Genomic DNA, 17,547 nt, shown 5'->3' with positions numbered 1-17,547 from the left:
ATCCAGACTATGTATGAGCCTTTAGAAGAAAAATAAAATTGGCTTTTGCTTCCTTAACTATTCTTCTTCAATTAAAATTGTATTTTTACTCATTCTTTGTCTACCTTGAACTGTTCAGACTTTTAGGAAGCATATTGTTTTTTTGTTTTTTTTAGGGCCGCTAGCCCCTCCTATATAAAGCTTTTAGTGTAGGTTTTCGTCCTACACAAACATTAAATTCCCATTGAGCTAATCGGCTTAGTGTCTATTTTGTCCTACAACACAAACATTAAATTCCCATTGACAATGAATGGAGAATTTTACGTCAGTGTCTGAGCAAATTGACATGTTATGTCATGATGTACAATGATAAGAGTGCCCCTCACTTCACACAGGTGTGATTACATGCAATAAAAAAGAGGTCCTTCGCATATTGCTTGGTAGGAAAGTTCTGTACATAAAGGGACACTTTAACCATATGTAAGGCCCAACAGCATTTAGGACAATAATGGGACCAGCCCTAATGACTCATGGTAACTGTTGAATGTTGATGCATCAATACCTAGTGATCAAAGTATTAAGTACTAGCTGCTTGCTTTGGCTACAAATAATGTCAAGGCAGCTCCTATAGGCCTACGTGTTCTTTGTCAAACTTTTTTAAATGGTCTATATATTCTCAATATTGAATGTGCTATAATATTGCTAGAAAGCCTGGTGACGCGAGGTTATAATATTATTACAATCTTTATTATAAATATTAACAGGCTATTGCTGGCCGACTATATGTCACTCCCCTTTAAATGCCAGTCAACACTGTTGTGTCGGAGAACAGCCTGGGTTAGCATTAGCTAACAGTAGCTTTAGATTACCGACCTGCCTTGAGCAGGCGGCGTTGAATAGGAAAAGTATGTTTCATATTTAGCTCAGATCAAATAAAACGCTGGATGTTGATAACACAAATATAACTGGTACGGGGTACCGACAGGGCAAGGAGGGTGAGCGAAAAATACCTTATCAAACTACAACGTTAGCTACCATGTTAGCTACCTAGCCAACCTTAGACGGAACTGTTGGCTAATTACCGACTAATATTATTAATAGCGTACATTGATATTACTATATTAACTATTACTATTGGTATTACGTTGCAAGCAAATATGCATAACAAATGTGTGTTGAAACTGCTTGAAACTTGTGCTATATGCTAACATAGATAATAACTTAAAGTCACTGATCAAGTCATTGCTAGGCAGTAGTGATACTAGTGATGTTTTTGTTTTTCCGCCAAATGGCATTATGAAAGCTCTTTGCTTTAGCTCTGGTCCATAGCTAGCCCCTTTCGGGACCCTACGTAAAACTTTTTTGATATTTTGTCAGAAACTTCAGTAGCATTTGGGTTCTGCTTGGAGGGCTAGTCCATAGCCAGAGCTATAGCTTTGCCTATTGATTGCATAGGGCTGAATGGAAAGTATAAGTTGATAAGAAGTGGCTGACACTGGATACTTGGATAATTTGCGTCATTTTTATGGCATGAATGATGTGTATGTTTTTATACTTCCAATTTCCATCTCTTTCCTCCAGAGCTTTGATTGATCGATTGAATAGTTTATTAGACAGAAATGCAAAAACAAAAAAGACTAAGCACCAAAAGAAAGACCTTGCGGTCTTGTTTCCATTCAGCCCTATGCAATCAATTCATAGACAAATAGAAATAAAGTTATATCATTACAGGAAAAAACTAAAGATTCAATATCATCATCATCACAGGAAAAAATATAGGGTGGGAGAAAAGGGGGGGGTGGGGGGTGATCACCTGATTAAGGGAGAAGTGATCATTTCCTAACCTGACTCCGCCAGCTGCCGCAATCTGGCGGAATCAGGTTAATCATTTCCTCCAATCAATCAAAACAGTGAGTTTGTCGGTTTCTGTAGGATTGAGCTGCTTAATTTCCATCCTCTCCGTCTCTGTTATCATCATCAATCATTAATATCGTCATACAAATCCTGTGCAATCTGTTTTCTTCACATTTGCTAGATCCATGGCAAAGTGGTTGAAGGGCTACTTAAACCTTGGCAGCCGCCGCGATCCTCCACAGCCCCCGAGGCCAGATTACACAGAGAGTGAGTTTCTGAAGGCTTACAGAGCTCAGAAGGAATTGGATTTTGAGGACCCCTACCAGACGTCTGACAAACATAAAGGCAGCTACAACTCTTGTAGTGCCACAGTGAGCCTGCCCTCTTTCGGTTCAGTTCTGCCTAATGGTGTGGAGGTATGTATGTTTTCAAAGCAATGTTCATTCATGTATTCAGTGTTATTCTGCACTGTAGATCCTGAGAGTAGAAGTCTCAAGAGAGGATGATTGATTTGTGAACGCGTTTCCGCTCACTAATATGTCATGTTCTAGGTGAAAATAGTGTCACCCAAACATAGACTCATCAAAGTGGATTCCCAGGAGTTTGGTCGCTGTCAGGTCCCTCTCAGCCCTGTGACTGTTCAAGAGGAACCTGTAAGTATGATGCTCTTCTGCTTTACTTTCCGCTGCACATCATACTTCATATTTTCTCTTGAACTTTCTTCCAGAATAGTAGAAAAGAGCCTCATTTATTCTCTGAATGACATGACATGCCCATGCCAGCACACACTTAGGGCGGATTCACACTATGAGTATGGTCCCGGGTGCGGACTCGGGACCACTTGGCAGATGTTGTGGTAGTGTGAATGCTGTGTACTGTTCTCGGGAGCGGATCACCCAACCGTTCCCGGGACCGCATGGGGAGGTACTTGACGTGTACTTACGATACGGATTGCTGCAATGTGAAAGACATCCGTACTAAAAGAAGAAGGTAGACTATAATCAATTAATCATATATAATTTATCTATCTTTATGACACATTAGTTTACATGGGTTATACCTTCTGTAGCCGCAATTTGCAACTCTATAATGGGATGAATCTAGAGTTGCAATACCCTCCATTGACTCCCCACTCATCCAATTTGGTTTGCGATCTGCTTGTCTTAAACAACGTTAAACTCACCAACATTGCAGCTGTAGTTAAAGCTTGAATTATCCTCTTTCAATCTGTCAAGCTTGTTTTTCATAACAATCCACCGTAGACATGTTATGAGCTACTTTCTGTCAAGAAATTCTGTGCAGGTGATTCTTTTTCTAAGTGCTGGAGTTTGGAAGCACTCGTCGTACGTCACTGAACGGCCCTGCGTACCACCTGTTTCGAATTTGCACATAATGCAGGAGGCAGCAGAGCGACCCGTTAACAAAAACGAGTGCTTCCAAACTGCAACACCTGCAGAGGATGTCTTGACAGAAAGTAGCTCATAACATCTCTACGGTGGATTTTTATGAAAAACAAGCTCGGCAGATTGAAAGAGGATAATTCAAGCTTGGACTACAGCTGCAATGTTGGTGAGTTTAACGTCGTTTAAGACAAGCAGATCGCAAACCAAATTGGATGAGTGGGGAGTCAATGGAGGGTATTGCAACTCTAGATTCATCCCATTATAAAAAAATCTAGAGTTGCAAATTGCGGCTATACCTTCTGGTAGTCCTACTTGAATGTTGACAAGGAATGATAATCCGCTAGTGTTTGAGTGGCGCGAGCCCATATAAAAAACACATGCACTTCTGCAAGGATAAAAATACCAGGGATCAGTCAGTGACATCACTGTTAACATACCAATGGTACGTACATGATGTCACCGTCATACATACTAGTCTCTCGAGACAGACTGGAAAAGAGGGTGTTATTATTCTTTTATTTGCCGATGGGTTTTCAGATTGGGTTTAGAAGAGTTGACGTTTCAAAGACCATCAGCGCACACTGCTTTGGTTGTGTATTGTTATGTTATTATAACTCAAGACAAAGTCAGGAACACAGTCAAACTTTATTATTTGCTCTAAACTCTGACAAGTGACTCTTCTGCGACATAACATTCTCTCAGGGGGGGATTCACACTGAGTCCGATTGATTCAAACTGTTCCCGGATACGGTTACCTGGTCCCCACTGGCCATGATTCACATTGGCCTGGATTCTTCCGCACCCGAGTACACTTCATTCAACTGTATTCAATTCTTTCACATTGCAGCGATCCGTATCAGAGTACACTTCGATTGGCCCCAAGACTACTTCCATGTGGCCCCGGGAACGTTTGGGTGATCCGCTCCCGGGAACGGTACGCAGCATTCACACTACCACAACATCTGCCAAGCCTCCAAGTGGTCCCGAATGCGCAACTGGAACCATAGTGTGAATCCCCCCTCAAAGCCCCATAGTCCACAGCGTCCCTCTGGGGCACATAAGTACCATTTCAGTTGAATGAAGTGGACTGTGGTCGAATTGATCATGGCCAGCGTGGACCAGGCAATCGTATCCGTATCAGTGTGAATCCGCCCCTATTGTACTGGCTCATCAGCTTGGCACAATTAAGTCTGTCACATTGCCCTACTTAGTTTGCTTCCTGCCCATCCTGTTTGTCTCTCTCTCTTTCTCTGTCTCTCTCTCTCTCTCTCTCTCTCTAGGTGGTTCCGTCTGCCCCAGCAGTAGGGGACACAGACTACTCTGACCCATTTGACGCCCGTCCAGATCCAAGGATCAGGCCTGACTGGGAGCACAAGTCTGCGCCACCGGACTGCTGCAGCTATATGGAGCCATTTGAGGCCCAGAGGATCATCTCTGGTCAGTTGGCTCATAATTTATGCTTGAACTGTATAATTTGGTTAACACACATTAACTATGCTGATATGGGAAGTATTGACACATATTGAACAAGTCTTAAAGTATTGGAAAAATGCATGCATGTACTGTCCTTTATAAGACCCAACAAAATGGCTTTATGTGTGTTGGTACGGTCAGAAGCTGTGAGGCTGTCGGACTGGCTCAGCCATGCATGGCTTTGTACTTTGAAATAAAACCATCCTCTGGAAAGATATATCTGCCTGCTTCTGCTTCAGAACGTTCTTCTCAGTTTTAGTTTGAAGTATTTTGAGTCTTTGTGTGGTAGAGCGAACACACTTCTCTCCCTAGTTAATTAACTTCACGTGCATAAATTAAGTGGTTTTAGCTTTGTATATTTCATGTGCAGAGCTCCAGCATAGCCCAATAAACAACAGGCCTGGGATTGGAGATGGTGGCCAGCTGTATGACAACCCCTATGAGGAGCGGACTCGTCACTACCACCTAGCCTCTCCAGCATCACACCTACAGTCCCAGGGGCTCGAGGTTGGGTTTGGTCAGGGAGAAGGCAGGGAAAGCAGGCTACCGCAGGATGACGAGAGGCCAGCCGATGAATACGACCAACCCTGGGAGTGGAAGAAAGACAATATCTCTAAAGCACTAGCAGGTAAAATACTGTGCAAAATATTGGGATTGCCATTTGGGCAATAGCAATAGACCTTCTCTACACCAGTCGACATGCACTATCCAGCCTGTATCAGGGCTTGTGATATGTGGGTTGGCATCAGATCAAAGTTCTTTCACACAAGTGCTATCAATATCTACAAATGTTTATATTTTATATGGTTTGATTTTATGAGCCCAATTTTGGGGAAACAGGGAAACAGTTATGAAGCACAGTCAAGAACAGATTATGTCAAATTATTTACAAAAGCATTTAATACGTTTGGCATTGGTCCTTTGAGAAGTGTTTTTCAGTGTAAAATCCGTAGTTCATAATACAAATTCATATTCTCTAAATAAACTATGCGGTCGATCATCCCCAAACGACTGCATGATCTTTTTAAGTGGATGTCAGCTCAGGGTCCATTTAAAGATGTACAATCAAAAATGATTAAATTATATATTAATTTTTTTCAGATTGAGGAATTCATACCTAACCAAAATGTAATTGATAAAAAATAACATAGTGCTGGTCTGTGATGTTTGGAGATATCTTTGTGTGCTGAAAATAATGAGCATGCCTCGTTATACGTTGGTAGACCTGATCCAAGCAGGCTGTGCACACCGTTGTCTTAGCCTATTTTGGGCGGGAACCCCTTTTGGTGTTAGCACTATGTTATGCTTTAGCTATTGAAAAATAGCAGATCTACAAGCTCATAGCGCGCCACCGAGTGGCGTGCCAATCTGTCTTTGGACTCCTCCCACAAACACATTTTTATTTCCTCTATTGGATCTAGTTATGTTCCTAACCCTAATTGTCTTTGTTTGACAGTTCAGTTTGAAGGAGCAGAGCGGGAGCGTGCACGAGCCCAAACGGATCAGACCAGGCATCACAGAACCAGCCCTACATCCACCACAGTCACGGGAGGGTCGGCCACACTCCGTATGATTGGTGATACTCCTCCAGTCCTAGGGGAGAGAGTGGACCCAACTCTGCCACTGGAGAGACAAGTGTAAGTGTTGTAGCGACTACTTCTTCCCATTGATCGAACCAAATAAAAGTAGTGCTATGAGGCTGAGCTGTCGGCAGGAACTGTGTGACGCGTTTCAAACAAACAGCAGGAGCTCATCAATTAGGGTAGGAAGTGGAACATCAAAACCAAGCGTGGGGAAAAACAAAACAAAATATAGAATCGACAACAAAATGTATATATGGCTCCTACAGTAAATCTTAAAAGCCAGTGTGCACTGTGGTGTGGTGGCACCACCCCGGGTCTCAACCAGTAAATGCAACTGACTACATGATATAAATGTCCACCGTTCCTGGCTACATTAAGCTCAACTGGCTGAATATCAAACTAAATTGGGCTAAAATAAAGTGTTTTTTTTGGGTATTCAGACAAATCTGTCTCTGTCTCTCATCTAGGGGCCACCATCTCATTCAAAGAATTTCCTAGAAGCTTTGTCATTGGTTGATTTGCCTGTCTACTTCCTGATTGGTTAGTAATTTCGACCAGGTTTTTTTCCCCGACCAATGACAAAGTTTCTAATAATAATAATAATAAAACTTTATTTGTATAGCACCTTTCATGACATGAAATGCAGCTCAAAGTGCTTTACAGAACAATGGAGAATAAAAGAAAAGCAAGGCAACGACATTAAAAAAACAAGCAGTAATGCAATACAGTGAGGACATGAATAACAAAAAATAAATGATCAATTAAAAGCAATGTTGTAGAAGTGGGTCTTGAGCTGAGCTTTAAATATGTCTACAGAGGCTGCCTGACGAAGGTACAGTGGGAGCTTGTTCCATGCCGACGGCCCGTAGAAGCAAAAAGCTGCTTCCCCGTATTTTTTTGTTGCCATTGTTTTAGGCAAAGCAAGCAGGCCAGCAGTGGAAGACCTTAGGGGGCGGTTTGGGACATATTTAGGCAGGCAGTCATGTAGGTAGGAAGGTGCGAGACCATTGAGAGCTTTATAGACAAGTAAAATAATTTTAAAATCAATCCTAAAAACAACCGGAAGCCAGTGCAGTGATGCCAAAACTGGAGTAATATGTTCTCTCATCTTAGTTCTAGTTAAAACTCTGGCTGCTGCATTTTGGACAAGTTGTAATCTGTCAGTTGTTTTCTTAGGCAGTCCTGAAAAAAGTGCATTGCAGTAATCAAGCCGAGAAAAAACAAAGGCGTGGATTAGCGTTTTTGCATCGTCCAAGGACAAATGGGCTCTGATTCGTGCAATATTTCTAAGGTGAAAAAAGGCAATCTTGGTAACATGATTAATGTGTGAATTAAAATTCAATTCAGAATCAATAATAACCCCCAGGTTCTTTACTGTACTGCTACTTTCTACAGTCAGGTTGCCAAGTCTGCTTATTATTGATTCTTTCTGCTCACTAGAACCGATTATGAGAACTGCTGTCTTATCCTCATTTAGCTTGAGAAAGTTCTCACTCATCCAACATGTGATGCTAGACAGACAGGTCAACAGCGGGTCTAAAGCACAGGGATCATCAGGAGCCACAGAGAACATCTTTGAATGCAGATTGTGGTCCCTAGATGTGTCACAGAGACAAATTTTTGGGAGCGTTTTACTCATTGCTGGCTGTCTGAATACCAAAACAAAATCATCATTAAAATGTTGACATATATTGCTTATGGCAATCTACACAAATCAAATATTCTAGAGACTATTTGGATGGCATGGCTTTTTAGATGGTGAGTGTATTCCATTAAAATAAACTAGGTTGAGACAGTTGGCATCAGGTACTGTATGCATGTTAGCTAGCAGCTGATATGAGATTAGGAAATAACCTTAATACGCCGCCACTGTGATCCAAAGGTACTATAACAGTTGGTGGCAATATTGTACACATCTTCATTTCCGATGTGATAGGCCTAAATGACGTTTCCTGATGGAGCTGTTGTGATTCATCAGTTATTGCAAGGCAGTTGAGGGAACATAAAAAGCTAATTTATTTGGAGATTGAACCAAATTGCTTCTGTAGCAGTGCTCATCGAAGAAATATCGCAATCTAGATTCGGGTACAATCTCATTTTGTAAAGAATTGTGCAGCACTAATACAATCTCAGACTTGTATAGCACTGTACCCAAAGACACTTTACATGGGGGGGGCAAAACTAGTTGGCTGTCAAATTAATTTGAGTTCCTCTTATGGTTTTGCTACAAGAGAGAGACTTTAAGAGGTTTAAGTCAAGCTTTGATGTTGTCTGTTTAAAGCCACAGTAGTTGGCTTGAATGTAGTAATGTTCAGCACTACAGACTAAAGACTAAATATTTTCATGGAAAAAATGGGAATTGCATCTTTGCACCATTTAATATATACTCTTCATCCAAAGTATTTGTTTTAATGTATCTCAGTCATGTTTCACTTGGGTAAGTTCAAACCCAAACCAAAGAGGAACAAAGAATTTTGATTCAACACTGGACCCCATTCCAAGTTATTGTCTATCCTGTCATTGAACCTGCTCGCTCATTGGAAGACGCTCTGAAGAAGACCACCAGTTTAATGGCTGCAGGTTAAAATGGTGTGGGCCTTCATGTGCATTCTGTAGGTGGTACCACGGTGCTCTGAGCCGGGCAGAGGCTGAGAGTCTGCTGACGCTCTGTAAGGAGAGCTCCTACCTGGTGAGGAACAGCCAGACCTGCCGCAATGACTACTCGCTCTCCCTCAGGTACAGTTTCTGTTACGCCACTCTTTGCCGTGTGTGTGTGTGTGTCCCAAATCTCTTTGCCGTGTGTGTGTGTGTGTGTGTGTCCCAAATCTCTAGCCTACTGTCATGTAACTAACAAACACGCTTATGCCAATGCCTATTACTGCAGGCACGTATATGTCCACTAGGGGGCAGACCAACCATCAAAAATATTTTGTTGATCAACTCAAAAGTGTACATTGCACATTAACACATTCCGTCTGATATCAAATGAGAGAAGAAGTTTCTGAATTATTATTATAATTCATGCGCGGTCCGGTCACTTCCTAGTTTACCGCGGTAAATTAGTATTAGTAAAAGCAGCCATGTCTTCCCGGCACCCCAGAGTTTCTATTTTGAAGGAATCCCGGTGCTGATTGTGTTTTAAAACCGGGAAAGCACCTGTGTCATTTTATACTACTGGTATTTTTGGAAAATCTTGAAAGTGTGAGAACTGATTTAGAAGGCGTTCTGGTAGAATCGGCTTCAGGTCTTAATTAAACCCCAGGATCCATATTCTGAGGGAAAACCTTCACAGAAGCTAAATGAGGATAAGACAGAAGATCTCAATCGGCTCTATTGCGCAGAAAGAATCTATAATAAGCAGATTTGGCAACCTGACTGTAGAAAGTAACACTACAGTAAAGAACTTGGGGGTTATTTTTTATTCTGAATTTAATTTTAATTCACACATTAATCATGTTACCAAGATTGCCTTTTTTCACCTAAGAAATATTCCTTCCTACCTACATGACTGCCTCCGTAAATATGTCCCAAACCGCCCCCTCAGGTCTTCCACTGCTGGCCTGCTCGATGTGCCTAAATGGCAACTAAAAAACATGGTGAAGCAGCTTTCTGCTTCTACGGGCCGACGGCGTGGAACAAACTTCCACTATACCTTCGACAGGCAACCTCTGTACTTGTCTGTAGACATTTTTAAAGCACAGCTCAATACCTACTTCTAAACTCTTGCTTTTTGTCGATCTTTTAAATTCTTTGTTGTTATTCATGTCCTCATTGTATTCCCTCACTGCTATTATTTGAATGTTTTAAGCCTTGCTTTTCTTTTCTTTCTTTTTTTCCCCCTTTTTCCCTCCATTGCTCTGTAAAGCACTTTGAGCTGCATTTCATGTCATGAAAGGTGCTATACAAATAATTATTATTACTTACTTGTTACGTAAGATGGTAGATCTTCTATTTTCAAGGTTCAAGTGGTTAAACATTTTGAGACAGGACTTTGTGTTTCAGTCGGTCTTTATTGTGTTAATGTGTTTTATTTAATTATTTACTGAAGCACCGCTCTCCCTCTCTCTCTCTGTCTCAGGAGCTGTAAAGGCTTCATGCACATGAAGTTCAGTCGGACTGAGGATGGGTGCTACGTCCTTGGGGAGAACAGCCCTCCTTTCTCCACCATCCCTGAGGTCATCCACTACTACACCACCCACAAGCTGCCTATCAGAGGAGCTGAGCACATGTCTCTACTATACCCAGTCATAGTGCAGACGCTCTGACACACAACAGTTACTCCTGGTGCTACTGAATTATGAGGAGTTTCATTCTGAAAAAAATGCCAGAATGACACACTGACACACACGCACACACCATGTACAAAATGCCAGAATGGCACACACACACAAACCATGTACAATACAATAGTTTTTATGACAATTGTTCTCAGATTGTAACACCAATTGTTCTAATTGCAACTCCACATTGAAAAACGTTCTTTGTATACAGATGGCAACCTACAGCTACAGTCGTTTTTAAGTTCACGTTTATGTTTAAAATTGTGGTTGAATCTAGCTGCTAATTGCTGGCAACTGTGTTGTAAAAGCAATAATATGTTCGAGGCTGTGATATATTGTATTACGTATATCATGGCTACTGGCATTTAAGGCACTCTGCTTCCCACTGCCAACAACATCCGTAGCTGTGATATAAACATGATACACAGTACCACGACTCATGCATTATTGGTTTAGTAAGCATTCAAAAACCAGAACCATAACGGTGGTCTGGCCAACCCAAACTCCAACTTCCTTGAGACGGGTAATCCAACACACAATTTTTCTTTGTCAACATTATTGACATCTAATAATCACTGTGTTTTTTGCATTTTAAGCGTGGATTGATTTGAAAAGTCTAGCCAAAAATAGTGCCTGCTTGCCTGGAGAAAAGCTTATGAACAAATGTATGAACTATGAAATGTGCGTACAATATGGACAAAGCTGTGAGTAGACGATAACATGAGTTTAGACCGGTATGGTCCTTTTTATATATTTCAAATGACTAATGCCTCGTTTTGGAATGAAACTCTACATGTCATACTACGAGATGCCAACTATCCCTTTGCTCATTCGCCTTTCCTAATCATACAGCTTCATTTGTCGTGTACCGTACATGAGAACAGAATGTTGTGGTGCCACCCTTTTCCTGTTTACCATATCCCAATTGACTACACTGGCAGCTCAGCAAAGAGTGCTCAACACCTCATGGACTTATGCCTGTGAACTTGTATTGTCACTGAATCCCATGCATCTTATTACCATTGGACCCTGAACATTGGTGATGATCACGATTGGTTGGATCAATATTTTTATGTAGTCTTTTTTTTCTCTCAAGAGACAGTATGTATAAGAAGGCTTAGCCCTACTTTGAGACTGGTTTGGTTTCTAGAGTCAAATGGAAATATCTATTCTCTAAAGATTTGTTCTTGAGTATTTTACTGCCAAGTTAGATTAACTGCACTGCCGCGTCAACCGAGTATTTGCTCTGAAGCGAAGTTGCGAACCCAGCACTATATTACAACCCAGCATTCTATTTGCCTGTGGGTATCTGAGCCTGTTTAAGAACGGCCTGTGAATGTGATATGATGCTGTAGCCACTTGTCCTGTAAGGTTTCCCCACTCAATTATTGTCGTGTGTGAACTCCACGGCAGTAACGGGTAATCATAAGACAAAGGCACATGAGTTAGTTAGCTTAGCACTGCAACAGTCTCCCGCAATACTAGTGTAGAGAATAACTACAGTATTATATTAAAAGCTTGTCGCTTTATGATAATGAGTATTACAGAAGCTTTGGTAGATTCTTTACTGTGTTTTATACCGTTTTAATTGTCTGTTGGAAATAAAGTGTTGTATTTGTTTTTAAAATGGGTGTTTCCATGTTTGTGAATAAGAGACCTATCTGTACAAACTTCAAACGCTTTTTTGAACGTTGTGGTTTATGATGAGATGTATGGTACAATTTATTTGGTTTTGCTAGCCTATAAGGTTCTCAACCAGTGCCTTTTCCAGATCAGATGAACCTACAAAGTAACAAATTGTCCCATCTGCTTTTAGTAAAACTTTCTCTTGACATTACCTTAAATTATTAGTGTGTTAAAGCTGAAGCTTTAACGCTGCAATCCAGACCAATATGTATGATAGAGCAGTGGTTCCCAAACTTTTCATCTCAAGCCCCAAAAAATAAATAAGATGTTTGCCCTTGACCCAAACTAGTGAAAATAGCAGATCTACAAGTGCACAACACGTCGCTTTGTGCCACAAGCTTATATATCGTATCGGCTATTTTCATTACTTCAATTATAATAGGTTTTTCTTTATTTTATGGAATTTCTTATTCTTTAAAAAAAAGATAATTTGAAATGTGTGTGTATATATGTATGTATGTATATGTGTGTTGTGTATATATATATTTTGTTATGCAGGAAAAGAAAATTGGTCCGTGACCCACTGTCCAGACCGACCCACTGTGGAAGCGGTGTGATAGAGTATGTTAATGCAAATATCACCAGCATCTGCAGTGGTTGGAGGTGGTCTCCCGACACTTTGAGAAATGAACACCCTGGTGTTGGGTAGGAGTGGAGACAGGACACTGCTTCACTGCCTAAATCCAGCTTCTAAACGCAGTATGTTCCCTGACCAAGCTCCTTCAGCTTCTGAGATCATTATGAATTGTACTCTGTGTGTTACTTGATACCATAGCAACCGGCAGGTGTCAGGTCAGAGAGCTCGGGCTGCTGCGACGACAGGTAGGCAACGTTATACAGAATCATTCTTTGGTTTTAAAGTTTGCTAAAACTATTAGCAGCAGCCGTAATGTGTACATTTACATTACTTTCTTTAATGTTTTGCAAACTATTGTAATGCACATCAAACTGAAAGAAGTCCTACGTTTACTGTAGCTGCCAGTGCCAGTAGAGTGTAGTATAGCTACATACTGTGATGATTATGCCTTCCGAATTCTACTGTGTTGTGCTGTGCATTGTGCAGTAAATAAATTCTGTGGAACTAATTCATGTGCTGCAAACACAGAAAACCCACAGATGGTCTGAGATGACACACTTGACCACAGTCTGAGATCAAAGATAACTATTTTGGACCAAGCTCGTCACACAGACAATTTAAAGTAGGTTATACTGCTATAAGTTGTACGTAATTGATTATTTACCTACGTAAATAATATTGGGTTTTTATCAGTGCTGAACACAAATGGATATTTCAAATTTGTTGTATCCGTATCGTGACTATTAATGATTTCACTGTAGTAAGTCTTTGTTTCAGCTGGGGAAAGTAAAGTCAACAGGTTTCAATCACATTATGGATCTTCCTTAGCACACTGTAAAATCCTGTATTATTTTAACTCCAATGGTAAAAGATGTACCCAAATGGATATCCATTTCATGTCCACTTTTACACAATACATTGTCTGGGGAAAGCCATGCAATAACGAACCATTGAATGATTCTCTGTCCCCTCAGCTCCAGTATCCATGGCAACTCGGATAGAACAGCTTGCGCAGCCAAAGCTCGACCTGCTCAGATATCCAGATCGGTATGTCTGTCTCTCTCCTCTCTTTATCTGTCACTCAGTGTCTCTCTCTCAGTTTTGTCCCCCTTTTTAATCAATAATTAGTTCCCCATGTATAATAACTAATTAGTTCCTGCCTATTCCAGTCGTTCTGTGTACTGGCTGGATGCGCTGGCAAAAGAGAGGACTGACTCCACAACCATATTTGGTAAGTCTGTCTTTGTACCTGTCACCCCCGTGCCCCTACATACACCACACACACACACACACACACACACACACACACACTTCTATAATTGATTAATTGTATTGCTTGCAGAATTAACACCCCGATGGTCTCAGCTGTGTAGAGGCAAAAAACAACATGGGGATATTGAACAAATCAGGTTAATATTTAATATGCATCCATACATTAATTCTTCCTTATACAGTATGTAGTCCAACTTTCAGAATCAGCAATTAATTACTTACTCTTATTTATCTTTCTCATCACCACTTCCTCTCCTACCCTGCTCTCTATTTATCTTTTCATCTTTTATGTATTATTTTTATATTTTGCTTACACTTTATCTATTTTACTCATTTTCATTCTCATCTTGCTCTTCTCCTGGCTCTTATGCGCTCTACGACTTCCCTCTTTCTCCCCTTCTCCTTTTCTCTCCAGGGTCTCCCCTATATGGGTGGTGAGTGAGTGGGCCCTGAAGGCACAGCCCTCTGGTCGTTTGTGTTCTCTGGCTCAGCATCGCCACCCTGTTGCTGGCTGGCAACCCAACCGACCACTGGCGGCCCCTGTGAGTTCAGCTGATCACGTTACCAGGCCAATGTAGGGTGTATGCATTCTGGTCTGCATAAACCAATGATCCCCTGAGTTTGCCTCAAGGCCGTCCTTAATAACAGAATCTGTCCTGAAGAGTCGACCCTTTACACATGATGTTGGTGTGGTTTAAATCCTTAGAAAAAATGTCTCAGTTATGCAAGGATGTGTAGATTCTTTATTCATGTCTGTTTGGTTGCAGGTGGGACGAGCCGTACTAAATGCAGTGGCCACTCCACGGATCTGCCAGCTGGCCCAGCCCAAGACAAAACTAAGTCTGGAAGGCACCATCCATGAGTCAAGGACTGTATCAGCATCCCACAGGCTTGCTAAAGCATCCTCACGTATAGAACTCCTTGCTAGTAAGATATTTACTGTCCATAACCAGAATTAAAATTAAGTAGCTCAGGGATTTACCTCCAATCCAACCCTTGATTGTCAAGCAGGGAGGCATTGGGTAAGATTTGTTTATAGAGTTTTGTATGATGATGTTGATTAAACCCGCCCAGTCTCAGGAAGGAAACTTACCACATGGGCACTGAGCTCTTAAGAGTGATAACTATAATGATAATGATCTGATGAGATGTGATGTGATGTGATTTGTCAGAGCCTCCAAATGGATATTGATGACCTGCTACTGCTGTATGTTGTGCAGAGAAAAGGAAACCAGAAGGGAATGGTTGTTCACACAGGGTGGATTAGTAATATTCTCTTTGAACATACTAGACCTGTACATGTCCGTCGGCCACCGGCCTACAATACTTGGGAACGATGCAACTTGGGAACCTAATAATACCCGTTGTCATAGCACCCATTTTGACTATCTGTTGGAGAACTCTTATCTGTCTGTCTTCCTGTGTGTGAAGAGTGCAACCTGACTGTGAAAAGTGGACTGGTTAAGTAATCAATTGGCAGGTGTGGGGTTGTCATGGCAATCAATTAGCTGAGACTGGAAATTGCACAGGTGAGGGGATTTAGGCTGATTAGGCCCACTGGCAGAGGCTGACCAGAGCCTTTTGTGGTGGTTCTGGAGAACCATGGGTCCGCCCGACTATACGATACCGGGTACCTGCGGGGGTGTGGAACGTGTGTGTCGAATTTGAAGTCGGTGGGGCAAATGGTTCTCGAGTTACTTGCATTACAACCGTACACAAACACACACAGAGACGTGGCGTATTTACAGTAGGATTTTGTATCAGCTAGAAGTAGAAAGTGTACTTATTGAAACAAACTGCACAACAGCAGCTACAGCAGCAGCAGTTGACTTATTCTTCCTATGCATGTGATTTCGACCTGAGTGTGACGCAGAGGAACAAACTGCACGCCATGTCATCCTGTAATACCAGATTTATCGGGATCCCAAAGGGATTCATGGCCTGCTGTCTGTGTGGATAATAATACAGTGATGTGGCTGCTGGAGGTGTGCCCAGAAATAGTTTTTCCTATCGTTCTGAAAGTGATCATAATTGAAACCATTAGTGGTGCTCGCTTTCCCTAACTAGTACAGACATTCACTCACTTTCAGTTTGCCTTCTACATGGTAACTTTGTTTTTCTTTTCTCTCTCTCTTTCCAGCCCCTAAGCACAGCCACCCTAAGTATGTAGGTGAGCGCCCAGCAAGCTGGCCTGTCCCCAGGGCAGTGAGAGAGACGGTGGCAAGTGAAAGAGTCAAGGAGCTGTCCCATCCCAAGGAGAGAAAAGCTCTGTTTGAGGGCTACAACCGTTACATCATTAGCCGCGCTGCCCTATCGGCCAGCCCTTCATCTCGGCTACACCAGCTCTGTTTGCCCCTGCCCCGCAAGTGCAGGACCAGATAAACTCTGGTGTCTACTCTCTATGGAAGCAGTGTTGTTTTCGTCGACTAAAACTAAGACGAAAAATGTTCGTCGACTACCTTTTCCACTGAAGAAAACTAAATGGAAACTAAATTTGTGAGCTTGTAGATCGGCTATTTTCAGCAAGTGTAAAATAAGTCATTATGACGGCAACAAGGCCCGCAAAAATACATTTTAGTCGACTAAATCAACTGTAGATTTAGTCTTCTAAAATCTTATGACATTTAGTCGACTAACACTAATACATTCCAGGTGACTAAAATGTGACTAAGACTAAGGAGACTATGACTAAAACTAAAATAGAAATTTGCTGCCAAAAACAACACTGTATGGAAGGAGTGTGTTTTGGCAAGTTGACAGGTATTGGGTTCCCAAGTTGCATCATTCCCAAGTAGGCCGGTGGCAGACGGGCACGTACAGGTCTAGTTAAGCCAAATGTCCGCAATTAAACATCAAAACATACGCCAAGGACATTGAAAGGAAAATTTACGTCATATGTAAACAAGCAAATAATCTAACCAATCACAGGCAACAGGCATTCTGATTTGCCAGTATGAGATGATGTGCGATGATAAGAGCACCCCTCACTTCACACGTTGATAACCTAATATCAAACAATGCACGCCCACACAAACGTTCCTGACCTGGTTGATTTTACCCTTCCGAGGGTCTGTTCACCCGTAGGCACAATATGATTAACAATGATATGAGTGCATATGAGGCCACAATCAATCAAACTCTCTGAATCTTATACCAAATGTGTGCCAGTTGAACAATCTACTGTTCCATTATGGTGTATATCACACAACAGATATCCTGTTCCACCATTCTCCTCTCCCTCCCTCCAGGAGGGGTGCTAGTTCCTCCTATATGTCCAGCTTTTAGTGTGTGTGCAAACTTTGTCCTGACCTACACAAACATTAAATGCCATTGATAATGAATGGCCAGTTTTGAGTGCAAACATTGCGTAAACACAAAGATTGAAGATGAAGGTGAGGACGCAAATACTCATTGGCCGGAATGAGATGATGTATAATGTA

At 41.6% G+C, this 17,547-nt stretch overlaps 2 protein-coding genes and 2 long non-coding RNA genes across 9 annotated transcripts in view; 3 read left to right on the top strand and 1 right to left on the bottom strand.

Moving 5' to 3' along the window:
- LOC310878259 (inositol-3-phosphate synthase 1-A-like) overlaps positions 1-17,547 on the bottom strand; it is a 250,924-nt gene that overhangs the window by 60,114 nt on the left and 173,263 nt on the right.
- Positions 792-12,268, top strand: shda (Src homology 2 domain containing transforming protein D, a; the record flags this gene model as incomplete). Of its 6 annotated transcripts, none has more annotated exons than XM_083791958.1 (9): positions 792-974; positions 2,015-2,249; positions 2,385-2,486; positions 4,517-4,673; positions 5,059-5,337; positions 6,166-6,346; positions 8,909-9,028; positions 9,837-9,968; positions 10,371-12,265. In XM_083791958.1, 8 exons carry the CDS (start codon positions 2,019-2,021, stop codon positions 10,555-10,557), a joined length of 1,389 nt encoding a protein of 462 aa, XP_083648084.1. In that variant the 3' UTR covers positions 10,558-12,265. The 6 variants fall into 6 exon arrangements, with proteins under 6 accessions (XP_083648084.1, XP_083648085.1, XP_083648086.1 ...); XM_083791959.1 differs by having other exon boundaries at positions 5,080-5,337; positions 10,371-12,262; XM_083791960.1 differs by lacking the exon at positions 9,837-9,968 and having other exon boundaries at positions 10,371-12,255.
- On the top strand, positions 13,344-14,056 carry LOC310877995. Its single transcript, XR_014570846.1, has 3 exons — positions 13,344-13,457; positions 13,810-13,882; positions 14,005-14,056. It is a non-coding gene; the product is annotated as an uncharacterized lncRNA (long non-coding RNA).
- LOC310877358 lies at positions 14,520-16,436 on the top strand. Its single transcript, XR_014570804.1, has 3 exons — positions 14,520-14,649; positions 14,875-15,034; positions 16,248-16,436. It is a non-coding gene; the product is annotated as an uncharacterized lncRNA (long non-coding RNA).

The sequence above is a fragment of the Protomyctophum parallelum genome, assembly GCF_964188405.1.
Source record: "Protomyctophum parallelum genome assembly, chromosome: 20".
Lineage (NCBI taxonomy): Eukaryota > Metazoa > Chordata > Actinopteri > Myctophiformes > Myctophidae > Protomyctophum > Protomyctophum parallelum.
The sequence above is the reverse complement of the archived record's forward strand: the minus strand, read 5'-3'. Positions and strand labels throughout refer to the sequence as shown.